This window comes from Fundulus heteroclitus, chromosome 12 (genome assembly GCF_011125445.2).
Source record: "Fundulus heteroclitus isolate FHET01 chromosome 12, MU-UCD_Fhet_4.1, whole genome shotgun sequence".
Lineage (NCBI taxonomy): Eukaryota > Metazoa > Chordata > Actinopteri > Cyprinodontiformes > Fundulidae > Fundulus > Fundulus heteroclitus.
Genome location: NC_046372.1, coordinates 6,784,437 through 6,811,337, shown reverse-complemented (window position 1 = coordinate 6,811,337; position 26,901 = coordinate 6,784,437). Strand labels below are relative to the sequence as shown.

Here is a 26,901-nt window from a genome sequence, read left to right as displayed (position 1 = left end):
ATTAGAGTTGCTGCACCTGGGGAGAGTACTATATATACCTGCTTCTCCCAGTGTGTAATTGCCAAATCCTTGAAAGTCTTTGTGTGAGCAGACCATCCAACATTCCCTGTCTGTTGTGACCAGTTTTTGCCTGTTTTTTTTTTTTTTTTTGCCCTTGTCAGACTCTCCAGTTGGTTTCTGTTCTAAACACCGAACCCTGTACTGTCCCCTGACATGTCTGCCTGCATGTGCCCCAGTCTGATCCTGCTATCTCTTGTTACTGACTCAAGCCTGGACCTCGGATTAAGCTTCTGCCCTTGTCTGGAAACCTCTGGCACCCCGGAGTGTGCCACCTGTGATCGATTCTCTCGCCTGGATTTGCTTATTGCCTGTGCCCAGCTGGAAACCTCAGCCAGTTCCCCTGATCACCCATGTATGACCCAAGCCCGGACAGTTGATTCCCCGGGTTAGTCTGCCTGAACTGGATCACTCAGTCACTGATCCAAATCATCTCTGTGGAGCCCATGGATCTACTTGTCAGGACCAGTGCAACCTCTCAGTCATTGAGAAAGTTAGTGGCTTTTGTTCAGTGATTAAACCTCACTGAGTTGACGCCAGCCACTAACCTGTGCCTCCTTTTTACAGTGGTCCCTACGTGTGCTCCAGCTAATTCCCGATCCCTCTACATCAGCTTTGTAATAACTCTGTAAAAGTTACTTTGGTATCTGAATAAATTATCGGGTCTCCAGCTTTCTGGTTCATTAAAGCTTGAGAGTCATTTGTTGTTATTTGGGCTATTATGTGGGATGAGATGGCTCTTTTGAAGATCTTGAGCAAAGAAAAACTGATTTTCTTTGGTGGTTTTATGTTTTCATTTATATTTACTCATTAGTAGTGGCTCATGCTTACTGGATGACACAGCAGTTAGCCAGGTAAAGCTTAGAGCATAAAATAACAATTCTTGACAACACATAGCTAGAGTTTTCAATACATTTTCCAATTTTGGTAATGTTTTCATGCTAAGCGGTTTGCTAAAGTGCATGTCTAATGTTTATTCTCTTTTTTGTTATACTTCACTGATAATTCAGCATACTAGATTTTTAAATGCAGTTAATTGTGTGCAGACAAAACATAAAAAAGTAAAGTGAACAGTTCACTTACATGAGTACAGCTGGAAGACTAGGTCCCACAGCACAGACAGGAGGCAACACCACACCTTTAGAATTTAAGCGGATAACTCCGATTCGATCAAAGACATTACACACAAACTCTGATGTAGCTTTCCCCAGCCTCACACACAAAAATAGACCACAACTGTTAAAATAGCTGTGATAGTTTGGCTACTCATTTTGCTTTGAGTATAACCGTAACAACGGGCACTGAAAGGAGAGTTTCCTCAAAAACTCTGTATACCAATAATTTAAAGAGGCTGTGATAAAGTTCCTGAACTTATACCCGAGATCAGACTGGGAGAGCCCTGGAACTTGTGAATTTGATCATTAATTGAGAAACTACGCAGTACTCAGCCCTAAAAACTTTAAAGGGCATACATTTATTATGTTGTTTCATATTAAACTTTCAAAATAAAGCCTAAAGGTACTTTTATTAGCAGTTTAGATTTCAATGACACAAATTCCAGATTTTGTAGCTATGATATTCCTGAGAGAGCAACGTTTGTCTATGTTTTATTATTCAGGAACTTGACAGGCATCCTTATAAAGTTATCATAAGTTGTTTTAGTTTATCAAGACAAATTACATCTGTAGGAAAGGTAAATCCTCAACTGCTTCTCAACACATCACAAACACTTTTTTAAAACCATTATTGTTATGTTTTAAATATGATCCCTTTTTCTCTTAATATACTCTCTGAGATGCAAACTATTAGGATGTAGGATCAATCTTGTGTTTTGTGCTTTAAATATCATACTATCGTTAGCACTCATGTATACAAACTTAATAATTGTAATAAATGTTACTTGGCTACTCTCAGTCTTTATTTTAAACAGTTCCAAATTCCATTGCAGGAAAATAAATGTTAACATTACTCATACTCTATATGAATTACCTATCTAAGCGTCAAGTCATTCTGCTGCCTAATCTTCAAGTTTGCAATTGAATTTGTGTAATTGATCAATTCCGCTTCATTTTATTTACCCGAACCTGTCTGATCAGTGTCTGGTTCCCCCAGTCAGTCAAGGCAGATGACCGTTCACACTGAGTCTGGTTCTGCTGGAGGGTTTTCCTTCCTGTTAAAGAGGAGTTTTCCTCTCCACTGTTGCTTCATGCCTGCTCAGAATGAGGTATTGCTGCAAAGCCATGGACAATGCAGACGGCTGTCCACTGTGGCTCTACGCTCGAAGGAGTGAATGCTGCTTGTCAATCTGCTGGGTTACCTTAGATAGGAAACTGACTAATCTGTATATATGATTTGATTGAATTTGACTTGGTAAAGTCACTTGAGATAACATGTATTGTGAATTGGCACTATATAAATAAAATTGAAATTAATTAATTTCCAATGTCACTTAACATCTGAAATCTGGGTGTCTGGGATAGAACCAGCTAACCTTTTGATATAGGGATAAACATTGGACCTCCTCAGCTATTGCCAAACATTTCCATGGGACAGTATATTCTTATCTAAGCTAAATTTCTAATATTTTTCTAACATTTTCTAAAACATGTAATGTACTTTTTTCTCAAATGAAAGTAATACTCTGAAGCTAAACCAGAAACCAATTATAGTTTTCTTCAACTGTGAAGGACTATTTTGTTTTGAGGGGATGCTGGCTGCCAAGCAGCTATAGAAAAGGAGCCAGTTTGTCCACTGGTCAATGCTCAGCAGGAGCAGGAAGGAAAGCTTTCATTGGAGATCTTCTTTTGACTCCCATTCAAATGAAAATTTCTATCTAAAACCCAATCAGCAGAACCAACACCAACTGAGCACAGAAGACATGCACGTTCACCCATTATTGAAAGCTCTCAAAGGCTGGTCGAATCTGGTTTGTCCCCAGCTGTCAGCTGCTGTACTTCCAACACACACACACACACACACACACACACACACACACACACACACACACACACACACACGGAATACCATCACATTGCCTCTTGTAAAATGTGAGTGTTGCCATGGACACCCCCTCCCAACTACTACCACCACCACCCTATTTCGATTAGTAAGGAGGTTAATTGAATTATTCCAACTCATCACTTAATAGAGTTAGGGGCACAAAAGTGTGGAAATTGGGGGAGAGAGATTTAAGGAAACCTTGATTGAAAGGACAAAGATATCAGAACAGGAAGTCTTTCGAATTTAAGCATGACCAGAGTAGGAAGGAGGAGGGATAATGCTGGTGGATAAAAATTAGGAAATGCAATGCTTTATGAAAGCCATAGTGTGTGTGAAACTGCTCATATCTGTGTTTGTGCATTTAGTTATTTATTCAGGCAACTGAATATAGGATGACAGAGTATGAATTCCAAATCATGAAAGGGACTTCATTTTGTTACTTTTTTTGGCAAGAAATGTTCAATAATGAAATATCTTTATGGTAGCTGATGGCCCTGTTCATGTCCATATACATAGAAAAATGTAAAAGATGGAGTGGCAAAGAATTGAAATGACGCATGAGATGCTGGCTCAACTTTTTTTAAAGAGGACATATCATGCAGAATTCACTTTTTAGCCCTTAAATAAATTTTGTTGTGTACTTGGAGTCTGTAGTAGTTAGGAAAATTTGAATTTAGTCTGTCCAGGTGCTGCTTGGATATTTTTATATAGGGCATTCCTTAAATGACGTCAAACGACTAAATTTAGATGTATGCATGGTCATACAAGCAGAGTGCCAATGCTTGAATAGTTTACTTGTTTGAGTCAAATAGTCAACAGTTCTGTCATGAATATCATCTCAACAAACAATAATATGGCAACAACAAACGCCGCTGCTACGTTGGTACCTGCTGCAGTGACTAGCGATATGGTGATCATGATCATATGAAGAGAATTTTTTTTTGTTTCATTGATTTTCCAAAACCCTGAAGAATTGCAGAGAAATGTCAGTGTTAGATACAAGCTTGTAATCGAGAGGACTTTACTGTGGAATCTGACCAAAGACACCTAAATGTGCTCTCTACATTTCCTCACTCCTAAGGAGCCAACACTTAAATGTCCAGAGCTAAAACCAGTGACTGCAGCATCTGTGCAGGTAGAATATGTTTATTTGGCTTTTTCTCAACAGCTTTAAAACTTTATACAATCCATGAGGGCTGTTTAGTCCTCTTGTTATCAGCAACTTTGTGCTTGTTTTTCTCTAAAGTCACTTGTAAATTTCGTGAGTTGGCAGTTGCGGTTTCTTAGGGTTGTTGTCCAAGACAGCGGGGTTCACCCTCCCCTCCCCCGCAAAAACTATTGTAGGCTATTAACAGGAAAAGACCCAGTGTGTATAAATACCAGCTAAATATGTGCATTTGTGATTATTAGAAGTGTTGTGTGGTGATTTTGTTGCAGGTCTTCAGTATAAAATTTCAATGTCTCAAGTCATGTGTTAGGAAACAAAGCACATGTATGTTCAAGAGCCACAAAAATAGATAATTATACATTGTAAACTTTAGCTTAAGTAATACAAAATCAGTATTTGCATAATATTAAAGATTAATGCATTTGTGGGAGATATTTTGTGATTGAATGACAGATAGTGGTCCACATGTAAAGCAAACAAATTTAAATACATGTAGCAGCATTATTACTTCTTGTGTTAGAACATTCAAAAATTACGACCAAAACTGGATATTTAAATCAGCAGTAAAGACAGGCAGTCTCTTTCATTTATAAACCCTTTCCTCTAGCCACTTTGTTCCATTTAGCGTCTGTGACTGTCTGTGACTCATCAGCTTTCAGCGACAGTCTGGGAACAGACTCCTAAATATACAGAACGCCAGACCTACACAACCAAAACCACAGTGTTCCAGCAAAGCCCACATATGAGTCAGCGTCTTTCATTTTGTGTTTGGGGCACTGAACTCTAGAAGAACCTGTATTGTTCTATGCATATTTAATTATTTCCTTTGGCATATTTTCTTCTCTTTACAAAGAGCCTTTTTACAATACAAGGACGTGTTTTTAAAAGGAGGAAAGTGCACCCATTGCAATAATACAACCAACAAAGTATGAATAAACTCACTTCTCACAAATTCAGTGAGGTAAATTTAATCTAAAGCATTTTTTTTCTATACTTGAGACAATTACTCATTTTAAGGCCAAGCTTTCCAGAAGATGTTGAAAATGTAATCCCTTCCCTAATGATCTTCATAAGTAAACATTTTTTTTTTAATTGATACATTTGAATGCACCATGGAGCTGGAGGACACTGCATCCTCGTTGAGTTAATTAAAAATTAGTGTAATAATGTCAATGAAATAGTCATGACAGCTCACAGATTCATTAGAGAGAGTTCAGAAAATATTTAAAGGATCAATAAGCAAAAATTAAATATTTTAGATAGAAAGTCCAAAAAAATATTAATGTGAAGAACTCAAAGTAATATTTTAGATGGACTATGGTATGACGTCACACCGCAGCTCTCGGCGTTGTTCTCCAATTTACATAGCCGGGCCGAACCATGCATGTATGTGCATGTGTACAGCTGCCACTCCGGGTTCAGCCCCTCCCTGCCCTAAAATACCACTGTCATAGCAGCACAGCTTTGGATCAACATGGTGGAGAGCATCCCAGCAGATCAGAATGTTCTCTTGCGTACAGAATTATAAAGTTATGAGTTCTCCACTTGAAATGGTTGCCAGATTTGATGAAACCTGTCCACATTGGCACGCATAATGTTGGTATGGAAATCCAAGGGAATCAAATATAATTTTGTGCCATCCATTGATAGAGAGTGTTTTGTCATTTATCTACTGTAAAAGAATGTTCTTCTTGCTGCAAATGTAAGAATAGTAAAAAGTCTTGTTAGGTACTGCAACAATACATGTACCTAGGAGACCTAACATTAGTGAGATGGGATCCAACTCCAAGTCTATGTGGAAAATACTTTGAAGTTTGCCAAAGATCTCAGCACAATATCTTTGGCATTTATCACATTACCAAAGAAGCATTGTCTTCTAGCAGTACACCCACCCTAAACATGCAGCCAAAGTTAAAATGGGATGATTTAGATCAAAGTACATTCATATGTTAGTATGGCTCAGTCAAAGCCCAAAACTAAGTCCAATTTGGAATTGGTCTTATGTGGAAGACTCGGAAATATATGTTTACTTACACCATCCATCCAATGTGTGTGAGCTTGACTCATTTTGCGAAGAAGAATGGGTAAAAATATTCGTCTCTAGACAAGCATAGCTGGCTCAGACATTTAGACAAAGATTTTTAGCTGTCATTACTACAAGAGATGGTTCAGTGGGACTGAAAACCATGCCTTATTTTCTGATGCACCACTATGTGTATATATCTATCATAAAAAAATCCTAATAAAATACACAACAAAAATGTTTAAAAATTCAGGAGATATGAGTACTTCTCTGAAGCACTGTAAAAAACTAAATATAGAAAGATGACAAAACTGAATTAGATCAACTTTTCAGTAGCTGAAAAAGTAGGTTAAAAAAATAGGTCATATCCCCACTCATAAAGAAACTGAATAAAATCAATCAATTTAAAACACCGGAGGCTCAGGAGACACATTGAATAATGCTGTCTCGTTTTGATCTTTCACACGCCAGTGTAATTATATGCTACCTCTTGTTTGTTGTTAACCCAGTGCTTTGACATAAGCTTGTACTTCCACTGTTGTTTATGTTTGGAGTGAAGACTCAAATGAACTGCACCAGAAAAGAGGTCTTGTAAATCTTTTAAATGTTGTGAATATTTTACTGACAGAGGATGTGGCAAGCTTCAGACTGAAAAAAAAAATCTGAATGTCTTTATTCCAAAAAGATTGCCTATTGTGTTGCTGTAGCTTGAATTTAAAATTTGCAGTGGAAACAGATCAAGAGGGAGAATCTCTCTAAGAAATTAACATACTGATCAAAGCAGGCAAAATCAAGGAGTTGGTGGTGGATTTCTGCAGACACAAACCCATCAAGATAACGCGATTGTACATCCAGGGAACAATGAACTGGACTGGAGTCACAACACTGATGTTCTTTACAGGAAGAGTCAGAGCAGAACAGGTCTGTAGAAGTGCAGGGGGTGCTCCTGATGACCTTTTTTGACTCTGCGGTGGCATCGGACCTCTTCTGTTGGAGCAGAAGCTCATCTACCGCTCAAAGGAAGCGGTTGGATGAGCTCATCAGCAAGGCCAGCTCTGTCCTAAGATGTCCAACACCCCTCAAATCCAGTGCAGGTGCTGGGAGAAAGACTCCGGCAAAAACAACATCACTGTTGGACAATGTCTTGCAACCCATGCATGAAGCTGTTGCAGAGCTGAAGAGCTCCCTCAATGACAGACTTATGCATTCTAAATGCACAAAAGAGCTTTACTGAGTCCTTCCTCCCCACTTCTGCTGGACATTATAACCATCACTGCTCCCAATGAAACTCAAACTCAATAAACTATTTACATCCTTGATATTATTTGCACAGTTTCCCATACTCTTGTAAATAATATTTTACTGTATTTTTATGCACAAATATTCAAGCATTTAAAAAATAATTTCAATAGAAACCGAAAATATAGAAAATGTATCCTACTTGGGTGCACATCTATTTGCATTTGTGTACGCTATTCTCAATAACTGTACAGTACTTTTGTTTATGTTGTAAATTTGCCCTTACTGTACAGTCTCATCATTTGGTTATATTTTACTTGTGTGAATCTGCATGCTTCAATTTCGACTGTTAAACTGTACACCATAAATTTCCAAATGGACAATAAAAGGATATTTCCATTCTATTCTAAAAGCAGAGCCTTCAGATTTAATTTTTAATCTAACAAGGGTATGTGCCCTATTAAGAATTACTCTATGTTTAGACTTTTAGAGAGGGCTAATCAACAAAACTAAATCTGATTTTGTTGCCTTCTGACACACATCTAGTCAACTCCCCAAAGGCATTTGCTTCATGCCAACTTTGTACTCCAGCATTTCAGCAAATCACAACAAGCTCCACTGTGTCAGAATGCATCATCTGAGAGAACGAAAAACGTAAGTATATTTTTCCTTGCTTTAAATACTTAAGTAAAGTATATGCATATGGAAGCATGTCATTTTTACTCATTCCATTTTGATATAGCAGTCTACAAAAAAAAATAACAAATAAACATAAAATACAGTATAGTATATGCATGTGGGATCATGTTCGTTTTACTCATTCTATTTTAGCAGCCTACATGATTTAACTTTGCTGCTGCAACATATTTTATATTAAGAATAGAAATGAAAACAAAATTAAAGAATTTTGATTGAAAAAGGTGACCTTGTAGCTCAAGCGATATAGAAAGTTATCTCCAACTCCTTGTGTGTATTTGGTGGTTTGGTGTCAGGAAGCTGGTATGACAGCTTGGCTTGTACAGATGTCTGTGTGCATTAAAGTGTTTAGTTTTAGGCAAGATTTGTGAACCAAATTATTTGACATTATGCTACTAACACAGTGGTTGTGACTGCTGTGGAGATGCATTTTAGATTTTTATGTGAAATTATGTAAAAATTTGAGAACAGTTTGTCTTTTCCCTCTTTCACTGAATTATGGATTATTTTCTGTTGACCAGTTACCTAAACTCCCGTAAAAAAAGAACATGTTGTGGTTGTAAAGTGACGAAACATTAAAAAATTGAAGGGATCTAATCATTTTGTCGCAAACTACAAATGTTAAACAGACCCATTTAGATGGAAATCGACATTAAGTGAACGTTGCTCTGTGCAAAAATGAGATAGATAGTAGATATGGAATTTGACTTGGGTTCTCACAGAAGCCTCTTCCAATAAAATGTGAATTGTTCCAGTGGTTTATTTACCCCGCCTGCAGTTCTGAGCAGTATCTGCTGTAAGATAGCATCGGGATTTGTTGCTACTGCTGAGCAGCATGTTTTGGGCCAAGCATAATGCTTGGACATTTGTACCAAAACCTAATTTTTGTCTCATCTGATCAGCAAATGTTTTTTATTGTAAATCCAGATTGCACTAAATCTTGTTTGGCTATCTCTTAGATAATTTTGGTTATCTCTTATTCTCATGTCAGCCCATAAAAGCTTTTCTGATGCTGAAATGCTTGTCTTTCAGGCATGACTTCTACCTCTGCAGATGATGTCCTGAACTCTTTTTTTTTAATGGCGTTTGAATTCTTGGCAAACATACCTTTATTCTTTATTTCTTCAGTGTCCAAATGTCAGAATATAAGGTTCTACCCAAACTCTGCATAAACATGTGTCTTGACTAATTCAGGTATAAGTAAATAATGCTCATAAAGGCCTTTTAACATCTGGTTGTAAAATAGCTCAAGAGTAATGAGTTTGTAGATGCTGAGTTTACATAGAAATAAACATCCACATTATTCATCAGGCAACAAACAGGACATCAGCAGGTCCACTGGTGTAATTTCCTTATAATAGATAATTACTCCTACATCAACATAGTTGGGATTTATCAGAGTGGAAATTGTAATTTATTAATATAAAATTATTAAGCTTAATTATGAAACTAACCATTTTACAAGTTGAAATGGTGAGTGTAAAAGACCAGTAGGTGGTCCTTTTGTTTCAGGGCGGATTGTGTTCAGATGGCTGAGCTAACACGGATTCAAGTCAAAAGTCACCTTCAAAGGCAGTGTGAGGAAAACCCTACTCAAAATATTTTTAGTGCATTCATACCAGTATTTAGAAAGCAAATCTCTTAGTAAAGACATTTTTGCCAGGTGTCAATGGGATACAAGAGTCCTAATGCTCCCACATCTTCACATGATTTACCTGCCATTTTAAGGTGTTTACCAACCATAGGGATATGGTTGGACATTTTGACAATATTGTTTTTTTCTTAAACTATGCATCAAGGTCAACATATAGTATTGTTGAACATTTTAAATAACCCTAACAGTTAAACATGATACTAATGTCAGATTTGCTTTATAGCCTGGTGGTGTTCATGGGGTTAGACCTTTCTTGAGGGCTTTTTCATCACTTGTTGCCCCCGCGACCCCATCTCACGTAAGCAGAAGACAATGGACAGATGAATACTGTTGTGCTTTGTGCTTATATGTTTATATAAATATAGATCACTATGAATGTAAATAAGACACCATATGCCCATTCCTTTTTCTTTTTGTATTCTTTTGATCCATTGTATATATGAATATTCACTGTATATAACTGAACACATCTTACCTACTCCGCACCTTCTTGTATGAGCCGATGTGGCAAGTGAATTTCTCCATTGTGCAATCAATAAAGCCTATCTTATCTTATCTTATCTTATCTTATCTTATCTTATCTTATCTTGACTTGACTTGTTGGGCATTAAATGATAGGTATTTTCATTATTGATTAACATGTTTAGAATTAAAATTATCAGTTTGTAGCTAATCTAATAAAAATATACAAGAGGCTATATTTAGCAAAGAAAAAAAAGAAATAGATTATTCTAACCACATTAAAAAAAATGTCAATGCTATCAGCCAATAAACACATTTTACATAGCCTGGTGTCTGAAGTTTAGCCATGTTAAATAAATTATACACAACTAAGGTTAGAATTAAATGTTAATTATCTGTATTTAGAGACGGTCTTAATTCTATTTAACTCTTATTTGCATAATTTCAAAAAGTGTCACTAGAAACAATAAAATGTCAGCCTGGGTCAATTCTTTGAAATTTCCAGCTTTAACACATCTGTTTTTGGTAGCATGCACATCAGAGCACCTGGTGGCCCTGAATGTCAAGTGTACATTGAGATGGGAAAAAAAAGGCACAGCAACTATTGAGTTCCCTCCCTCCTGTGGTCTTGTGCTTTCCATTTCCTCACTCCCACCTCTACATAGACAGTTATCCAATTAGGTGGTTCTTACTGGTTTAATCGATGGAGACATGAGCAGGCACGCAGAAACATGAATAAAGTCAGACACCACACTGCTCCACCTGCTCCATGAGCACTGCCTAGGCTGTACCAGCCATGAAAATGGAGGGATATGGTGCATGGAGTAAAATGTGAACAGAAGTGACAGGAGCACACCCACAATTAAGTGTCATGCAGGAGAATGGAAGTATTTAACACATAAGCGTACAAAAATATACTTCACATCAAAATACAGTGATGTAGATAAATTATAAAGACAGTAACTGACAAAGCCCTCATTAAACAACAGAAGGCATTCTTTGTTACATATTTGACTTGTTTTTACAAGAGAAGATTCAATAAAAAAATTATCCAAATGAAAATTTGAACATGTATACTGTTCATACGTAGTTTCAGTACTTTGCAGAGCATTTAGCTTTCATAACCTCTTAATTGTTTTCACTGACCACCTACAAACTTTTTAGACCACTTTAATCAGAATATATTCATTTCACCCTGGAAGCTATAGATCAGGGATCACCAACCTTTTTGAAACTGAGAGCCACTTCATTGGTGTTGTGTTATACAAAGGGCTAGCAGTACCTTTATATATATATATATATATATATATATATATATATATATATATATATATATATATATATATATATATATATATATATATATTTATATTTTTTATTTATTTATTTATTTATTTATTTATTTTTTTTTTTTTAGAACATGCTGAAGGGCACCACATGTGGTCCTTGGGGCCTACTTGGTGCCCGCGGGCATCATGTTGACCCCTGCTATAGATCCTACTCAAATCTAAATTTGGCGAAAGAGAGGGCTACACTAGGATGTTCAAGACCATTGCCTTAAGTAATTCCCTTCAAAATGACCAGTTCTAGACTCTCAGTTCCTGCCGCAAACAGACAGCCCCATAACAATAATCCACCTCCATCTTTTGTCATGGGAATGGTATTCTGCTGGTCAGAAGCCCAGACTTTTTGATCATCTATATGCCCAAACAGTTTCAGTTTGGGCATATAGAATTGCATAAATATAATAAAAATCACTTTTTACATTTCACTAAATATAAAAATATTTAGTGAAAAGAAACATCATGCACTCTCTCATTTATCACTCAACTCAAAGAAGTCATTCAAAACAGAACATTGCTCTGCAAATCTTTGATAAATGCTTAAAAGCTTTGGGCAGGTAATTTTTTTTTTTTATTTGCAACACTACATAGCAATATATTGCAGACCATTTGATAATATTTGAACAAAATGAGATTTCCTTGGCTTAAATTATAATGTATTTCAACACCACAAAGCTTTCTACTTTTTTTCCTATTGATCATCATGTATTATTCAATTTAACAAAATAGTTTCTTTGGTCCTTTGCTAAATAAATATTTGATATAGTTACAGCTAAACCACTGACAGCATTGCAGAGGTATAGGAGATGCACAGCAATAGGGATCCTCCTTTCAGTTCCCATCATCCTCCCTGTATAAAACGTAACTATGTTACAATTACGATGAATATCACATTTTATGTAGTACAGCTAGGACAAAGCAACAGTGAACTGTCCTTGTATCAGGAAGTCACTAAAATAAATGATCCAAGTTTTAAGCATTTATTCAAATTGGACATTTCTATGTAGACGTTTTAGCATGTCTGACAGTTTGCACTTGCTGATTTACTGTCCGTGAAAGGTTTTGTGAGACCCATTCCTGTATGTCATATTCTGCCCCTCTAAAGAATAAGAGCACAGGACGGGAAGTAGGAGACATAAAAAACATTCTGCTAAATAAATTTCATACAGTGCTCTAGCAGTTAAGTAGTGTTATGAATACAAGAGACAGGATGCTCAAGTGTGATTTTAAGGATTATTGAACACAAAAATCATGATAAATGACCAATTGGACCTATTTGATCACACATTTAGCTTCATTTAGCTCATTACACAACAGAGACTTCAAACATATCACGAGCAGAATATCTCACTCCTCTCCTGATAGTGTCTAGTTGATTTGCATCTTTTCTGCAGCATGATTAGATTTCCTATTTTCAAGTTTGGTGATCTCCTACTTCTTATTAAGCTCTACTTCACAAAGAAAGTGTCTGAGATTCTCAAATGACGAATACATAATAAGCAACCACCTTTGCAAATCTGCATCTAATTATGGATGGCGATTCAGAAAACATGAATGAAAGGCGAAGTCCTAATTACCGCACAACCTTTTATGTATGCAAGTACATAAAGAAAACATGTGGTTCATTTTGCTAGGAATTCCAATAACTACCGTAGGGGCTTCCATTTACACACAGTGAGTTATACAAATCAAATAATTAACCTTCTAAATGCTGGGTTATGAATAATTCATCAAGGAAACACTATGCCAAATTTTGTCCAACTTTAAAATACATTCATCTAAACAGGTATGCTGCTTATAAATATTAGTGATCTAAATAAAGGGAGCTTTATATACACCATGATTATGTTCCTGTTGAGGTCAGAATTGCTCCACATATACAGAATTGAGTTCAAACAACACACTTAAAGTTACTCATTAAAGCTTTATTCTGTAACAGCTTTTTTTAAACTTCACAGGATAGAATTTGCACACGAATCACCATGAAATTATGAACACCTGCCTGAGCCAAACTTTTGTCTAACAGGTCTGAGTCGTAATGTTTTGCAAGAAGGGGTGTCCTTGGATGTCTTGAAGTGTCAGCAGTCATTGTACTTTGGACTTCAAGGGCTTAGTGGTCAGACGCTTTATTTTAAAACTATTCCAAACATGTTTTATTAGAAAGATAACCTTAATAAATTCAACAAACTATTTCTAAAATCCAATATAATTTTTCAGGAGAAAAAAAGCTTTCCAAACCAACTTTGCTCTAGCTGAAAATATAATTGCCCTTTAGTTAAATCATAAGTTAGCAGTAATTAAACTTTTTTTCACTTGCACCCAGCCTTGATTACTGTCAGACCTTGAGAATTAAGAGATCACTTAAATATATTTTGTCTGAGAATATAGAGCAGCCTACATAAACCACTCCAAGAGGACATTAACAACTCATCCAGGAAGCCACAAAAGAAACAAGAACAAGATCTAAAACACTTTAGACCTTCACTTGCCTCAATTAAGTTCAATGTCTATGATGCGAAAACAGGCTGGACAAAAATTCATGGAATGTTCTAAAACCTAATAGCACTGCTCTCCAAAAACAAAACAAAACACAAAAAAACCACAAAGGTCCAAAAACACATGTTGATAGTCCCCAAGACATTTGGAAGATATTTGGACTTTTTTTCAGGGTGAGAAACCAACTACATCTGGTGCCAAACTAACAGCATTCCAGAAAATGAACATCTTCCAACATAAGGCTGGTATTGTAGTGGTCTGGGGCGGTGTTGCCTTTTCACTTTTCAAATTACCATAATTCGGCTCCCTATCAGTGACAACTTTGCTCCATGAATTTGTGACTTTGTGAATAAATGCATTAGGACAATGATCCAAAACCAAACCACATTATTTTTGAATGACCCAAAAGGAAGAAAAGGGAAATAAAATAAAAATAAAATATAGGTATTAGAGTAACCTAGAACAAGTTTGGATTGGAGATGCTGTAGCATAACCTTAAAAACAGTTCATTCTTAAAACACTCCTCACAATATGGCTGAAAAAAAAAAACATAGTAAAAGAGTTAGCAATAATTCCTCCACAGTGATATATAAGACTTATTGCCAGTTACCGCAAATGTTTGACAGCAGTTGTTACTGCCAAAGATTGCACAACCAGTTAATAGGTTTTGAAGTCCATTACATTTTTTTTTATATAGAGCCAGGTTGGTTTGGAGAGCTATATGAATATAGTAATAACAACAACAACAAAAAAGATGTACTTAAATAGTTTGTTTTTGCATTTGACATTTGAATATCACACAAAAGAAAATAAATCTGTAAGGAGCAAATATTTTATGGCATTCTGCATCTGTTTCTTTCCAAATATGAAAAGGGTTGGGAAGAAGTGTTATCATATGGGGACTGAAAATGTTATGACAATTTTTTAATATATTTAGAATATTAAAGAAAGTTTTACATGTAACCCAACGTGGAAGTTTAAGCAGCAGAAAATTGCACCCATTGATGCTCAAGGAGATTCACACATCTAACTATGTTGTAATTTTTTTTACTAAGCTCTGTTCAACTTCTTATTAAGATAAATCAGTTGGTTTTAATGTGTAGAATTGATCTTCTGCTCACTTAAGTATGGCATACAGAAAAATTGGGAAAAGGTTAGTTTTTATTTATACAAAGCTCTATCATCTAACATTAAACATACGTTCCCTTGTCTAAGCAGATTCCCTTTTATTATTAACATCAAACAACATCAGTCAAAAATTCAATACAGAAACATATAAATCATGCTTTTCTTTTTATGTTTTGTTGAGGATTAGAACTATAACAGCTTCTAAATCTAAAATAGATTATGTATACAGTACATGAAAAAGTTTTATTTTCTGTACACATGATTTATTGTGTATTATTATAAATTTTAGTCTATATTGAAATAAGTAGAAAGCCAGCATGCTAAAAAGGCTTACTTACTCAAAAGTACAAAATTATGTTGAGAGTATTATGGTTCTCCTGTTTTGGATACAAGTCTATATTAGCAATCTTTGGATACGTCTAAGATGGGCTGATTGACGGATTCATTATGTCTAAAAAAGAAAATTCATTAACGCATCTTTCATGCTATTTTGTTTTCTAAGTGTCCATGGAGTATAGAAAATAAGTCACACTTCACAGGAAATTTTCACAAGAATGAATGACTAACGACAAGCATAGAGAAAACTATTAATCATTAAGCATCAGGAGGAGTATAATAACTGGGTATACCCTACTTCACAAAAGCTTCCAGATGACAAACAACATGAAGCGTCTTCTTGAATGTAAATGCTAAGATTGAGGCTGGACAGAATCTGTGTAACCCATTACATTAAGTAGATTTTTTTTTCTTATAGAGGTTGCAAATTCAGCTGTATTTTGGAAGTCACCCTGTGTCGATTGAAAATTTTACACTGATAACTGGCTATCATTTCTACCTAGAATGTATTTTGTATGCAAGTTTTAAGAATAAAATGAAATAAGTAAACAAATAATACAAGAATACTCATCTCTTTGTAAGATACGTGACCACGAAACCTCAAAATAATTATTTTGTTTATTTGTTCTTGTGAACATAGGCTATACATGGATGCCTGGAAACACATTTTACTTCTGTCTATTCGTGTTCTAAGATTGCATACAGTTAAATTCTGAATTAATGTCATGACAGCACTGACAAGCGCTGTGTTGCAGAAACACCAAATACACCCACAGACGTTTTTGAATTTTTGTCTATTTTCCGTGACCTTCAATGTTGTGACTGTGTGGGCACCAATAAAAGCTGTTGTTGTGAGCTCACTTTGCTTTGTGTCACAAAACACATTTACATGTAAGGATGCACTCATAAGTGAAAATAGAAAAATGTGTTTTAGGGAGTCATATGATTCAATTTAAATAAAACTATATCTAAATGAAAATTCAAATTTATCTACAAGGTATGGAAAAAAATACTCAACGGCCAAAGCATGCTTCAAAGAAGGAAAAAAAAAAACAGAACTTGCATCAAATACGGTATGCTACTCTACCTCTATAATTCACTGACAAAAACAAGTCTCATAGTTCAAGGCTCATGCATACTGCTTTGCAGTTTAGTTACTCCCAAATGCTCTGCGTCCACACCTGAGGGTATGTTAACAGGTTGGTCAAAAATATATTGTGAGTGTTAAATGCAACCTTTCAGGGAAATGATGTGGTGCGTAATTAAACAAAACTAATAGGGTAGATTAAAGAAATAGTAAATCATTAATTTCTGCACAATATTTTCATCAGATAGTCATATTGACTCAAATGTCAGTATTTTGTGTCGCCCATGGAAGGGTACTGACATTGTGTGACCAACACTCTTCAGCTGAAATAATTAAATTCTGCAGAGCAAGAAAATAATTCAAAGGAGACAGCACTGCTCGTAAACTGCATTAAAATATTTTTGGGGATTTAAAATTAGATTATTAGAAGGGCTGTGTCTTTCATGTAATATATTGACTGTTCAAACATTCTGTTACCAACTACTAGTAGATACACTTTGAAATAAGTAAAGTCCAACGTCCATAGAAAAGTCTTGAGAGACTTTCAGAAAGCCACAAACCATAGCTACCCCAAAACCATTGAAAAGTTCACAAGGAAATCTAGATGTTTGAAATAAATTCAGCTGTTTTACTTTCATGCCTCTTTAAACAAACACTACATCTGCTACTTTCTTCAGCAGTAACATTTGTGCCTTTAGAATAAATTGGCCATTTGATATTCCTACCTTCTTGCACAGCCTGGAAAGGGTTGTTCCCATCGACAAATTCCACAGAGAAGGTGATCTTCTCTGTCTCCAGGATCTCATTGTTCAAGTTGAGATCTGCCACGGCGAGACGAAAAACCTCGTCATCTTTCCGTGCTGACTCGTCGAAGATGGCACCTGTGGAAAGAGGGATGGGGGAAAAAATTAAACAAAAAAACCCCAAACAGTTTTCAGGCTGAAAGGTTATCTAGATGGTAGATGGTTTAACGAGAGATCTAACTGAGCATGCCTGGGGTTTCCAGCACATTATACAGTACATAATATAAAACTCACCAACTGAATTCTGAGTTCAAAGCAAAAAAGAATCTTTCTGAGAGTATAGTATATGATAGGAATGACTGCTAAAACACAATTCCATTTTTATAATGCAAGTATGAGAAAGAGGAAATGTAAAAACAGGAATTGCCTTTCCCTGACATGCTTGAAACAGAAGCCCAAGTATCGGAGGCTTGACATGGGACCCATCTTGGAGTGCTGGCGAGAATGGATAAGATAAAGGTTCATTTCAATATCAATTAAAGGCCAAACAGAGCACAGTGTGTTGGCCAAAATTAAACACATTACACAAAGGAGAAAAAGCAAGAACTGTGCACCACTCTGTTAGAGTCATTAAAGTTCCAGTCAGTGCTAAAGCACAATTAAATGTCAACCTGCCTGTGTGTTGACTAAATGGTAGGGGTGTGGTATTTGCTTAAGAATGTTACACACAATTAACCATGTGCCATCTGCTTTCATCCCATTTAGCCTTTGAGTTTGACCAAGTTTAGCCTTTGAGTCCATGGGGATGTTAATTGTGGAAGCCTGAGCAGCGAGTCACTGGAAACTCTCATTTCATTGACCAGCAGGAGAAAAAACATTGTCGTCGGGATGTCTGTGTGCTTGTGCATGTGTTTAGGTTACAGGTTGCTAATTCCATTAATGACCAAGCTACACAGCCTGAGAGCTGTTTAAAACCAAATATAGAAGAGTGTTGCAGTAATTAGTCTTGTACAGCCTGGTGTTAACGGGACGCAGATTAAGCACTAAATTTTGTAGTGTCCAAAAGGAAGTATCCTGTCTTCACTGTGCAAAGAGAAATACTGTACACAGAGTAGTCATTAAAACTGTTATAAAAAAATACATTTGCATCTTTTCCAATTAAATTACTATCCTTCTGATTTAGTGTAAGTAAGCAGCATGAGATAGTTTACTGTCTTTAAAGTATAACAAAGCAACCTCTGGCCAGCATTAACCCTGAAAAGCAGTGTATTACCTTGTGTCATACATTTGAAACAGAATGTTCATCAAAATCACCTCATAAAGGACAATTTATTTCAGAACATCCTTTGTACGTACATGCCTATTCCAAAACCACACCCAATTAGTTGGCAGCTTAAAACAGTCTTTTACCTTTCTCTTCATTTGAAGGGCTTGTGAAATATATATCATTTATTCATATAATTCTTCAGCATTTGGAAAATATAAATTCTCTGTAAATACTCCATCACTGATTGAGTCTCAGAAGGTATTATACTCATGCAGTATAAATGAAGAGGGGAAAAAAGGGCTGGAATAAGGCAATTGAAGCAAACATAAAGACATTAACTATTCCATTAGAGTTAAATTATGAATGCTCTTGAAATCTGTTTGAGGAAGATACTGCTGGGAAACAATTTCTGAACTGTTCAAACGGGACAAATGAAACAGAGGACGGGTTTATGTCTAGGGGTCAATGGTATGGTCATAATGATACTAAAATGTTAGCCTTAAACTTAATCGTTGTTTTAATTTTTTTTCTATGTCCTCAATTAATTACTTGCAATGTTGCAGTTGGGTCTTAAAATCTGGCTGAAAAATACACAATGTTTTAAAATATAAATTTTTAGAGTAGCAGGAAAAACACAAAACGGCTCCCGTACTCATAATGTCTACAAGTCATATTACAGATTTTTTTACTATTAAATGTGCATTAAATACATGTCTCAAGGTGGGAAACAAAAACTTGATTGCACAATAACAAGAGCAATTCAGCATCAGAAACATCCAAAAACTATTAGAAATTAATATATGAATATAATATATAAGTTCCAACACTTACAAGAGGAAAAACAAAAGAAAAACCACAACTATCCTTGTTGTAAATAATTCCCTACCTGCTTTTTCAGAGCATCATCACATGTTGAATCGCAAACAAAGACCCATACAAATCTAAATGTTTGCAAACAACACACAGTAACCCTGATTCCCCCATCCTTCCATGTGATGATGAATGCAAAGGCAGACGTCACAACATTCAGACAGGAAATGAAAGTACTGAATCTTGCTTCACACAGTCGCCCAAGGGCAACTGCACACACATGCATTCATATATAAATGTACACAGTGTGTGTTGCAAAGGCACTTACTCATCAACCCTATTCCTAATAGTCACCTCCATGACAACAAGCAGCATCAACAGTGGTCAGACTGAACGGATGAAGCATCCGAAAGCAGAGACCCTAAATCATTTGATCAAGACACATTGATTAGATGGCTACCTGTGGTTAAGTATTTTGTATTCATTTTCTAGTTTGTTTGCACTGATAAAGAAGCAATAAATAACTTGTTTATCTATTTACTGTCCAATGACCCCTCTGTATGGATGAGAAATGAAGAGGGGAAAGGTTTTGTCACTGTATGTATAAGTGATCTGTCAACAGGATTTCCCTTTGCATTTTTTGTGCTACTCCCAACTCTGACTTTAAAGTCATAGCTATGGTAACTTTTGAAATTTGCATACAATATATTTTTAAATTAAGAACAAACTGAATAAGTCATCTTCAGCCATCTAGATAAATTGTATATACTCCAATACACGCAAAAAAGAAACAGATTCTGGTGAAAAAGTTTCCATTGTTCATGTCATGTGTCAGAAAAATAGGTAATTAATGGGAATCAAGCATCGAGCTTAGCTGAGATTCTCAAGAAACCAGCCGGGTGATTTTAATTAGTACTGATTTACCTCAGTGCCAGAGACACACTGTCCTGCTTTTAATTTTCTCAAATTATTGACACTCCTGCTTGCCCCAATTCCAAATATCCAGACAAATCATCTAGTCTTCTTATCACTGGCATGCCATATACTCAATAAATGGCAGTTTTGGCGAATAATCCAAGTGATCATTGCATAGTAAACCTGCTCTCGTCCAAAAACGAACTATGAAGCAATTTAGTTAACAGGCCATCTGTTTTATATCATAATTGAAAGCACATTTTCGTGATGACGTCAACTCAGGACTACTTTGATAGTATTAATCATTTTATTTGCAATTATATACCATATTGACAGCTGAGAGTTAAGGGTCATGCCAGCTCCTGGTTCACCACTGAATTAGCAAGTTTCTTGAGAAGGAGAAATCAGCTTTGGGCAGTTGCAAGGGATTCTGGATTCGAAGTTGATTGGTTACATTTGCGTCAATTATGAAACCAGTGCACTGTTGCCATAAAGACAGCAAAACAGGATTATAGTTTGTCTAAAACTACAAAATGTGCAAATAAACCAAAGGAATTTTGACAAGAAACAGTACTTTGCAACCTAATGGCTATATACTAATTCCTTAATTATTAGCAAAAACTCACCCAAGACAAGCGTAGCACCACTAAGGTCTTGTTCTACCCTCCTACTGTGACACGTACCACAGCAGGTGAAAAAATAAATAAAACATATGCATCTCCTAGATTAGGGTTGGACATTTGTGTTTTCCAAAAAAGGCAATATGAGTATCAATATGATTTATTTTATGGAGGGCCAGTCTAAATTATAATTTATTTTGGCTTGTGATAAAGGTTGTCCCTGCAGTTAAACAATAAATTTGGCTTACCATACTGACAACCTAAATTTATTATTATTATTATTATTATTATTATTATTATTATTATTATTATTATTATTATTATTATTAGTAGTAGTAGTAGTAGTAGTAGTAGTAGTAGTAGTAGTAGTAGTAGTAGTAGTAGTAGAGTAAATATATTCTGGCTAAAAAAAGTCTAATAACTGAAACGTTTCCATGAAGTGGTTAAAAGATAATACAGATTGCATTAATTTATCTTAACATGAAGTAACATTAGCTCAGGCATTGTGAAACTTATTACTAAGACAATAGAAAAGGGACAGCTGTTACTTTCAATATAAAGCTCTATATTTTGGTTTGCAAAGTTTTCACTTTATGCATGTTTGACCCACCATCAAGTCACGAGGGCTGTGTCTTGATGGGTTGAGTAGTTGTCTTGCAATCAGAAGGTTGTCCCCTTGTCACATGATTATGTGCCCCTGGGCAAGGCACTTAACCCCAAGTTGTCTGCCGAGCTGCATATAGGTGTATGAATGTGTCTTTTAGTGAGAGCTATTGGGTGAATGTGGCTCTAGTGTACAGCGCGTTGAGTGGTCAGTATGACTGGAAAAGTTCAATATAAGTTCAGTCCATTTACCATTCACTGTGGTCCAGAATGGGAAAAGAACTGAAAAGTTTTGTTGTGGAATTCAGATGAACCAGTAACAAAGTGCAAATTTACAAATGTGTTTTTAAAATTAAAAACACATTTCTAAGACTAACAAACGATGTGTAAAATCAGCAAGGGTTTAAAAACTCAGATTTTATAACCATCACTGATCCCAACAAACGCAAACAGCTGTTGAGAGGAATGATCTAGGATAGCACTCCTGTGTGCATCTAGATGTCAACACATACACTAAGATATGTTCATAGCTACACTACATAAAGAAAAAGGAAAGAAAGAACAACAATTTCATATGTTATGAATTTCTATTTGAAGTAATATGATTTAAAGCTCACTAATCCAAAGAACTATAATTAAGTAATTCATGCATGGGCTGAGCATATAAAAGGTAACTTAATTCTCTTCTGAACTGAAGAAAATATGATGGTACACCGTCTAATGCAGTCATTGTACTACATGCTCTAAAAAGACCAAATAATTGCACCAAAATGATCCAGCATTGCTGAGGCAATGGTCATTAAGACAAAGGTTCTGCTCTCTTCTTTTCACGTGACTTCTTGCCAAGTGAAGAAGGCAGCACTGAAAGAGGTGCTCATAACAAATGGTTTTCAAACGCTAAACAGTTCCAGCAGCATTACGATTTGCTCATTCAGGTCAGTGACTGTTTTGATGTAACCATCTGCTTGCCTTATTTGAGGTAAAATGGCTTCAAGCCCTGCAGAATCCCTCTCCATCTGACAGTCTGCACACCTGCCTCCTGCTCTTTGACTATCAGTCAAGCTCTTCTCTGATGCTGAATTCCCCTCTTCCTCACCCTCCCTGAACTCCAACTGGGTTTCTTACTCTGTTTCATACAAAAACACTGCAGACAAAGAACTTAGGATTTTAAAAATCCAAAAGGGGCAACCTTCCCACTGTCTCTTAAGCAAACCCACTAACCTGTTGTTGAGGTTGGAGCCTATGACAGTAATGTGGCAGGAACACTGACAGACTGACAAGGATAATGACTGTGGAGAAGCACACACACACACAAACAGAGGTGATGTATTTCTGATTTGTGACCAGGCTGGACCTGGGTGTTCCCGTCTCAGTGTGATGATGAAAGCAAAGCGGTGGTGGTGCTGAGTGATGATGGTGATGAACAGTGGGAGGTTATCGTCCTGTGGTGTCAAATGTCCTCACAGACCCACTCAAGCACGCACACACACACACACACACACGCATACACACACACAAACTCACGAACAGGTTGTTATTTACAGCAGTGATGCGAGAGCAGGAAGGTAGAGCATTTTGACACCTGGGAGGACAGCGTTGAATTAATGTGCACTTTGTGCAATTTGTGTGTGTGTGTGTGTGTGTGTGTGTGTGTGTGTGTGTGTGTGTGTGTGTGTGTGTGTGTGTGTGTGTGTGTGTGTGTGTGTGTGTGTGTGTGCAAGAGAGCAAGATGAGAAGGAGGGCAAAGAATTAATGTACTGATGAGAGCAGAGCAGGTCAGTGAAGTATGAAAAGGACAGAGATGAAAGCATTGCCAAAAATTTTATATGGCATTCACAAAGCGTTTTTTTTTTTTTAGCAACGCACAAGGTCATTTATGTTTTTGTGCATGTGTCTAAGCATGTGAATATCACAGGTCAGTAATCAGGGAAATGACATGTACTAATTTTACTCAGAACCAAACTGGATAGATATTTATATATTGTTTTGCGGGCACTAATTATTCTCAACACTGTTTGCTTACAATGTGCAACATAAGTAATTTCAAGTGTGTGTATGTTTAAATTAAAGAATGTTACTGCACAAGCAACCTAATTTTAGCACAAAATCTGTGATTTTGATTCTGATTTCTTTTTTTCTGCTCTTGTTTCTATTCTCCATCTCTATCATCATGGTTCTTAAGCAGTATGGGGAACATTTTGACACAACTCACTAGCAAGCAAACCTTAGGTTTTATGTAGATCTGGGCATTTTAAACAGGCCACCTCCTACTTTACCTTTCCCTTTTAATATTTTAAACAGAATACTATTTTTCCTTTTGTTTTCTTTGGAGATTTTCCATGGATATCCAGGGCTTTGCTTTTAAAGAAATAATGAGGATCGTTTGTGCTCCCTGGACGGTTGGTCTTGTCCTTACTTGTGTATATGCAAATTGAAAACAACTCGGAAATCCCAAATTCCCTTAAATCACATGAAGACCCATTTCAAAAGAAAGTATAACAAAGGTGGAAAACTGACAAGGTCTTCTTTGTGATTTTCTTTCATCACAGCCCAGCTTGTTTGCAAGCAAAAGCTGACTCTGCTCTTCCATCCATGCTCGATTGGCCATCTTGAAACAGTACAACTGATGGCAGAGAGCCAGCTATTAGAGTACTTAAGCCTCAGCCAAGATATAAGTAAATGATAATTACAGAGATAGCCGTGTCTAAATGACCTAAGTTGGATTTTCAGTGTACCTTTGTACCATAGACAGCTGCCATGTAATGAATGATTCCTGTATTTTGTTGCCCTTTCCATTTTGTCTATGCTATCAACATTTTGCATAAAACATATGGTATAATACTTTTTGATTTACAGTTTCAAATGTTGAAGCAGTTCGCATTCTACCCGTACACTACTTATACACTTTTAACCTTTGCTTCGATTCTGCCTCTTCTCATTTTCCCTTTGACAGCCACCTAACCTCATCGCCTGTCCTGCTTTATAGTGTTCTCCCACCTAGTCATTGCCCCCTGCCTCTCCATCATGCCTTTGCCATGCCCTCATTCCCTTTCTACCAATGTTCCTGATCTCTACTCATTTATCTCCACCTCCCTTCCTATTTAACTCCTCCATTACCTATATCTCCTCACTATCCTCCCTTTTCTTAACAGTGCCATCTCTCTAAGCATCACTCTCATCACCAAAGTCCATCTCTCCCATTGGTGCCATTTGTCCTTTGTGCATGGCTGGTGTGACACTCCGTGCAACATAATCCAAGTAAACCTGTACAGCTGTGGAAACTCTTTAAAATGTTTGTGAGTACAGAAGAAGCTCTAACAGATGTTCAAACAATTATCAACAGTTGCTGAACGAACAACTAAAGTAGTATTTTTCTGTTCAAAATATATTTGGCAATAGCGAAAAAGTCAGCTGGCTACACCTAAAAGTCATGTAGATGCACTATATAGCTCGTAGATAGCGATGGCCTTTTTTTAAAATACCTTTGTTGTTTTTTTTGTACTTAACATAATTTTGTTTGCATCAACAGTTTGCTGTTTGGTTGAGTAACAAACTAGAAATCAGAAAGGCCATAGCGGGCGGTGATGATGAGACTCTCTAGCAGAATGGGTCCTTGAGCCAGAGGACTTCTGAGCAACAGCCGGGTGAAAGACTTAAGCCACGGTGGTCTGCAGGACAAATACAATAACAAACAGGGCTGCAGGAGAGAATCCCCAAGCAAATACAGGGACCTCGTCAACTCACTCCAACAAAAAGGGAAGATCTGCTGAGTCCCTCTAATAACTAGCTCACAGAAGTAGATAAAGTATTTAAAAATAGTATGAGGGAAATAAACAATGTTTGACAGGTGAGCAAAGCAGTGCTCAATGGTCACCTTGTTGTTGCGACCAAAAACGTAGGGAAACAAAAGTGCTAAGAGATTTTTAGAAATTAATGACCCAATAATTCAGCCTACAGTGACCCAGAACAAGTAATGAGTGTGCTTTCTTCTTTCTTACAAATTTTTCAAATTACCAGATTTTTAACAGACCTGTGTGATTCAAACACATTTGTTCAAGTTCCATGTGACCAACTCATGTTTTTCCTTTGTTTGCAGAGAAGTTTTTTTTTTTTTTTTAATTGATGAAAAATAGATCACTAAGCTTTCACAAATACTTGTGCCATGTAGGAACTACAGTGTGATTTACATTTTTTTATACCTGTAATAATATAATGATGAGGCAGTCTGAAACAATTACACTCAATCATTAAGCTATTGATAAAAACATGTCAATCCTAGATTGGTTTGATCTTCAAAGTTGTTTTTTTAACAATATAACAGTATTTCCTGAATACATCTAGAGGTCCTCTGTTTTATTCTTTTAAAGCCGTTTTTACTTGTATTTTCGTACCACCTTGTAGTAAAAAGGTAAAGTGGGAGTTGACCTATTCAAAAAGCCCCGATCAACATAAAACCTACGTTTTGCTTGCCAGTGAGCTGTGTCAAAATGTTCCCCCGTACTGCTTAAGTAGCATAATTCACACAGTACCTGGAATGAAAAAGGTGAAGGAGAATAGAAAGAAATGAGTAGAAGAAAAAAAATCAGAATCAAAATCAAAATTTTGTTGGTACTAAAATTAGGTTGCTTGTAGAGTAACATATATACCTGGATTTAAATATACACACTTGAATTTACTCAGTTAAAATCCTCATTCTTCTCTCCAAAACAAGACTGTAAAACAAGACCTAACAAGGACCAGGAGTGTCCAAAGTGTGGCCTGGTGGACCAAACGCTGTCCCTGAAATAATTGTGTGTGTGGCCCCTGACTGCAGTTCAGTAATGGTATACATTTGACCATCTGCCAAAAAGGTAAAGGTGTTGAAACATAATAAATAGTGTGAATGAAGCTGCTTGGAGACAGACAAGTCAGGGTACATATGCTAAACCCTTTCCACCACCAAATTTGGCAAATGAAAATGATACATGAGCATTAAAACTGAACCACAAAGCAGCTGCAGGTTTCCTGGTTTGATGAATCACATGTTCACATCAGATGGATGGCTGAGGACATGTGTGTTACTTATAAGCACAGTAGATGTAGTATAAGAACTACACAAACTGTCTAAGAGTGCAATACTTTGAGGAACCTAGAGCCGTCACATGCAGGCAGAAATCATTTTGACACCTAGCACTTAGCAAAGTGATGCTGCGGTTCATGCATCTCCTTCAAGGCAAAAACAATGTTCCTTGATGGCTGAAGCCTTTTTCAACAG

General features: G+C 36.4%; 1 protein-coding gene across 2 annotated transcripts in view; it reads right to left on the bottom strand.

Annotated features, from left to right (window-relative positions):
* grid2 (glutamate receptor, ionotropic, delta 2) overlaps positions 1-26,901 on the bottom strand; it is a 197,438-nt gene that overhangs the window by 79,846 nt on the left and 90,691 nt on the right. For both annotated transcript variants that reach the window (XM_036143850.1, XM_036143849.1), the window contains exon 2: positions 17,415-17,570. In XM_036143850.1, the coding sequence (XP_035999743.1) occupies positions 17,415-17,570 (156 nt within the window). The remainder of the gene's footprint in view (positions 1-17,414; positions 17,571-26,901) is intronic.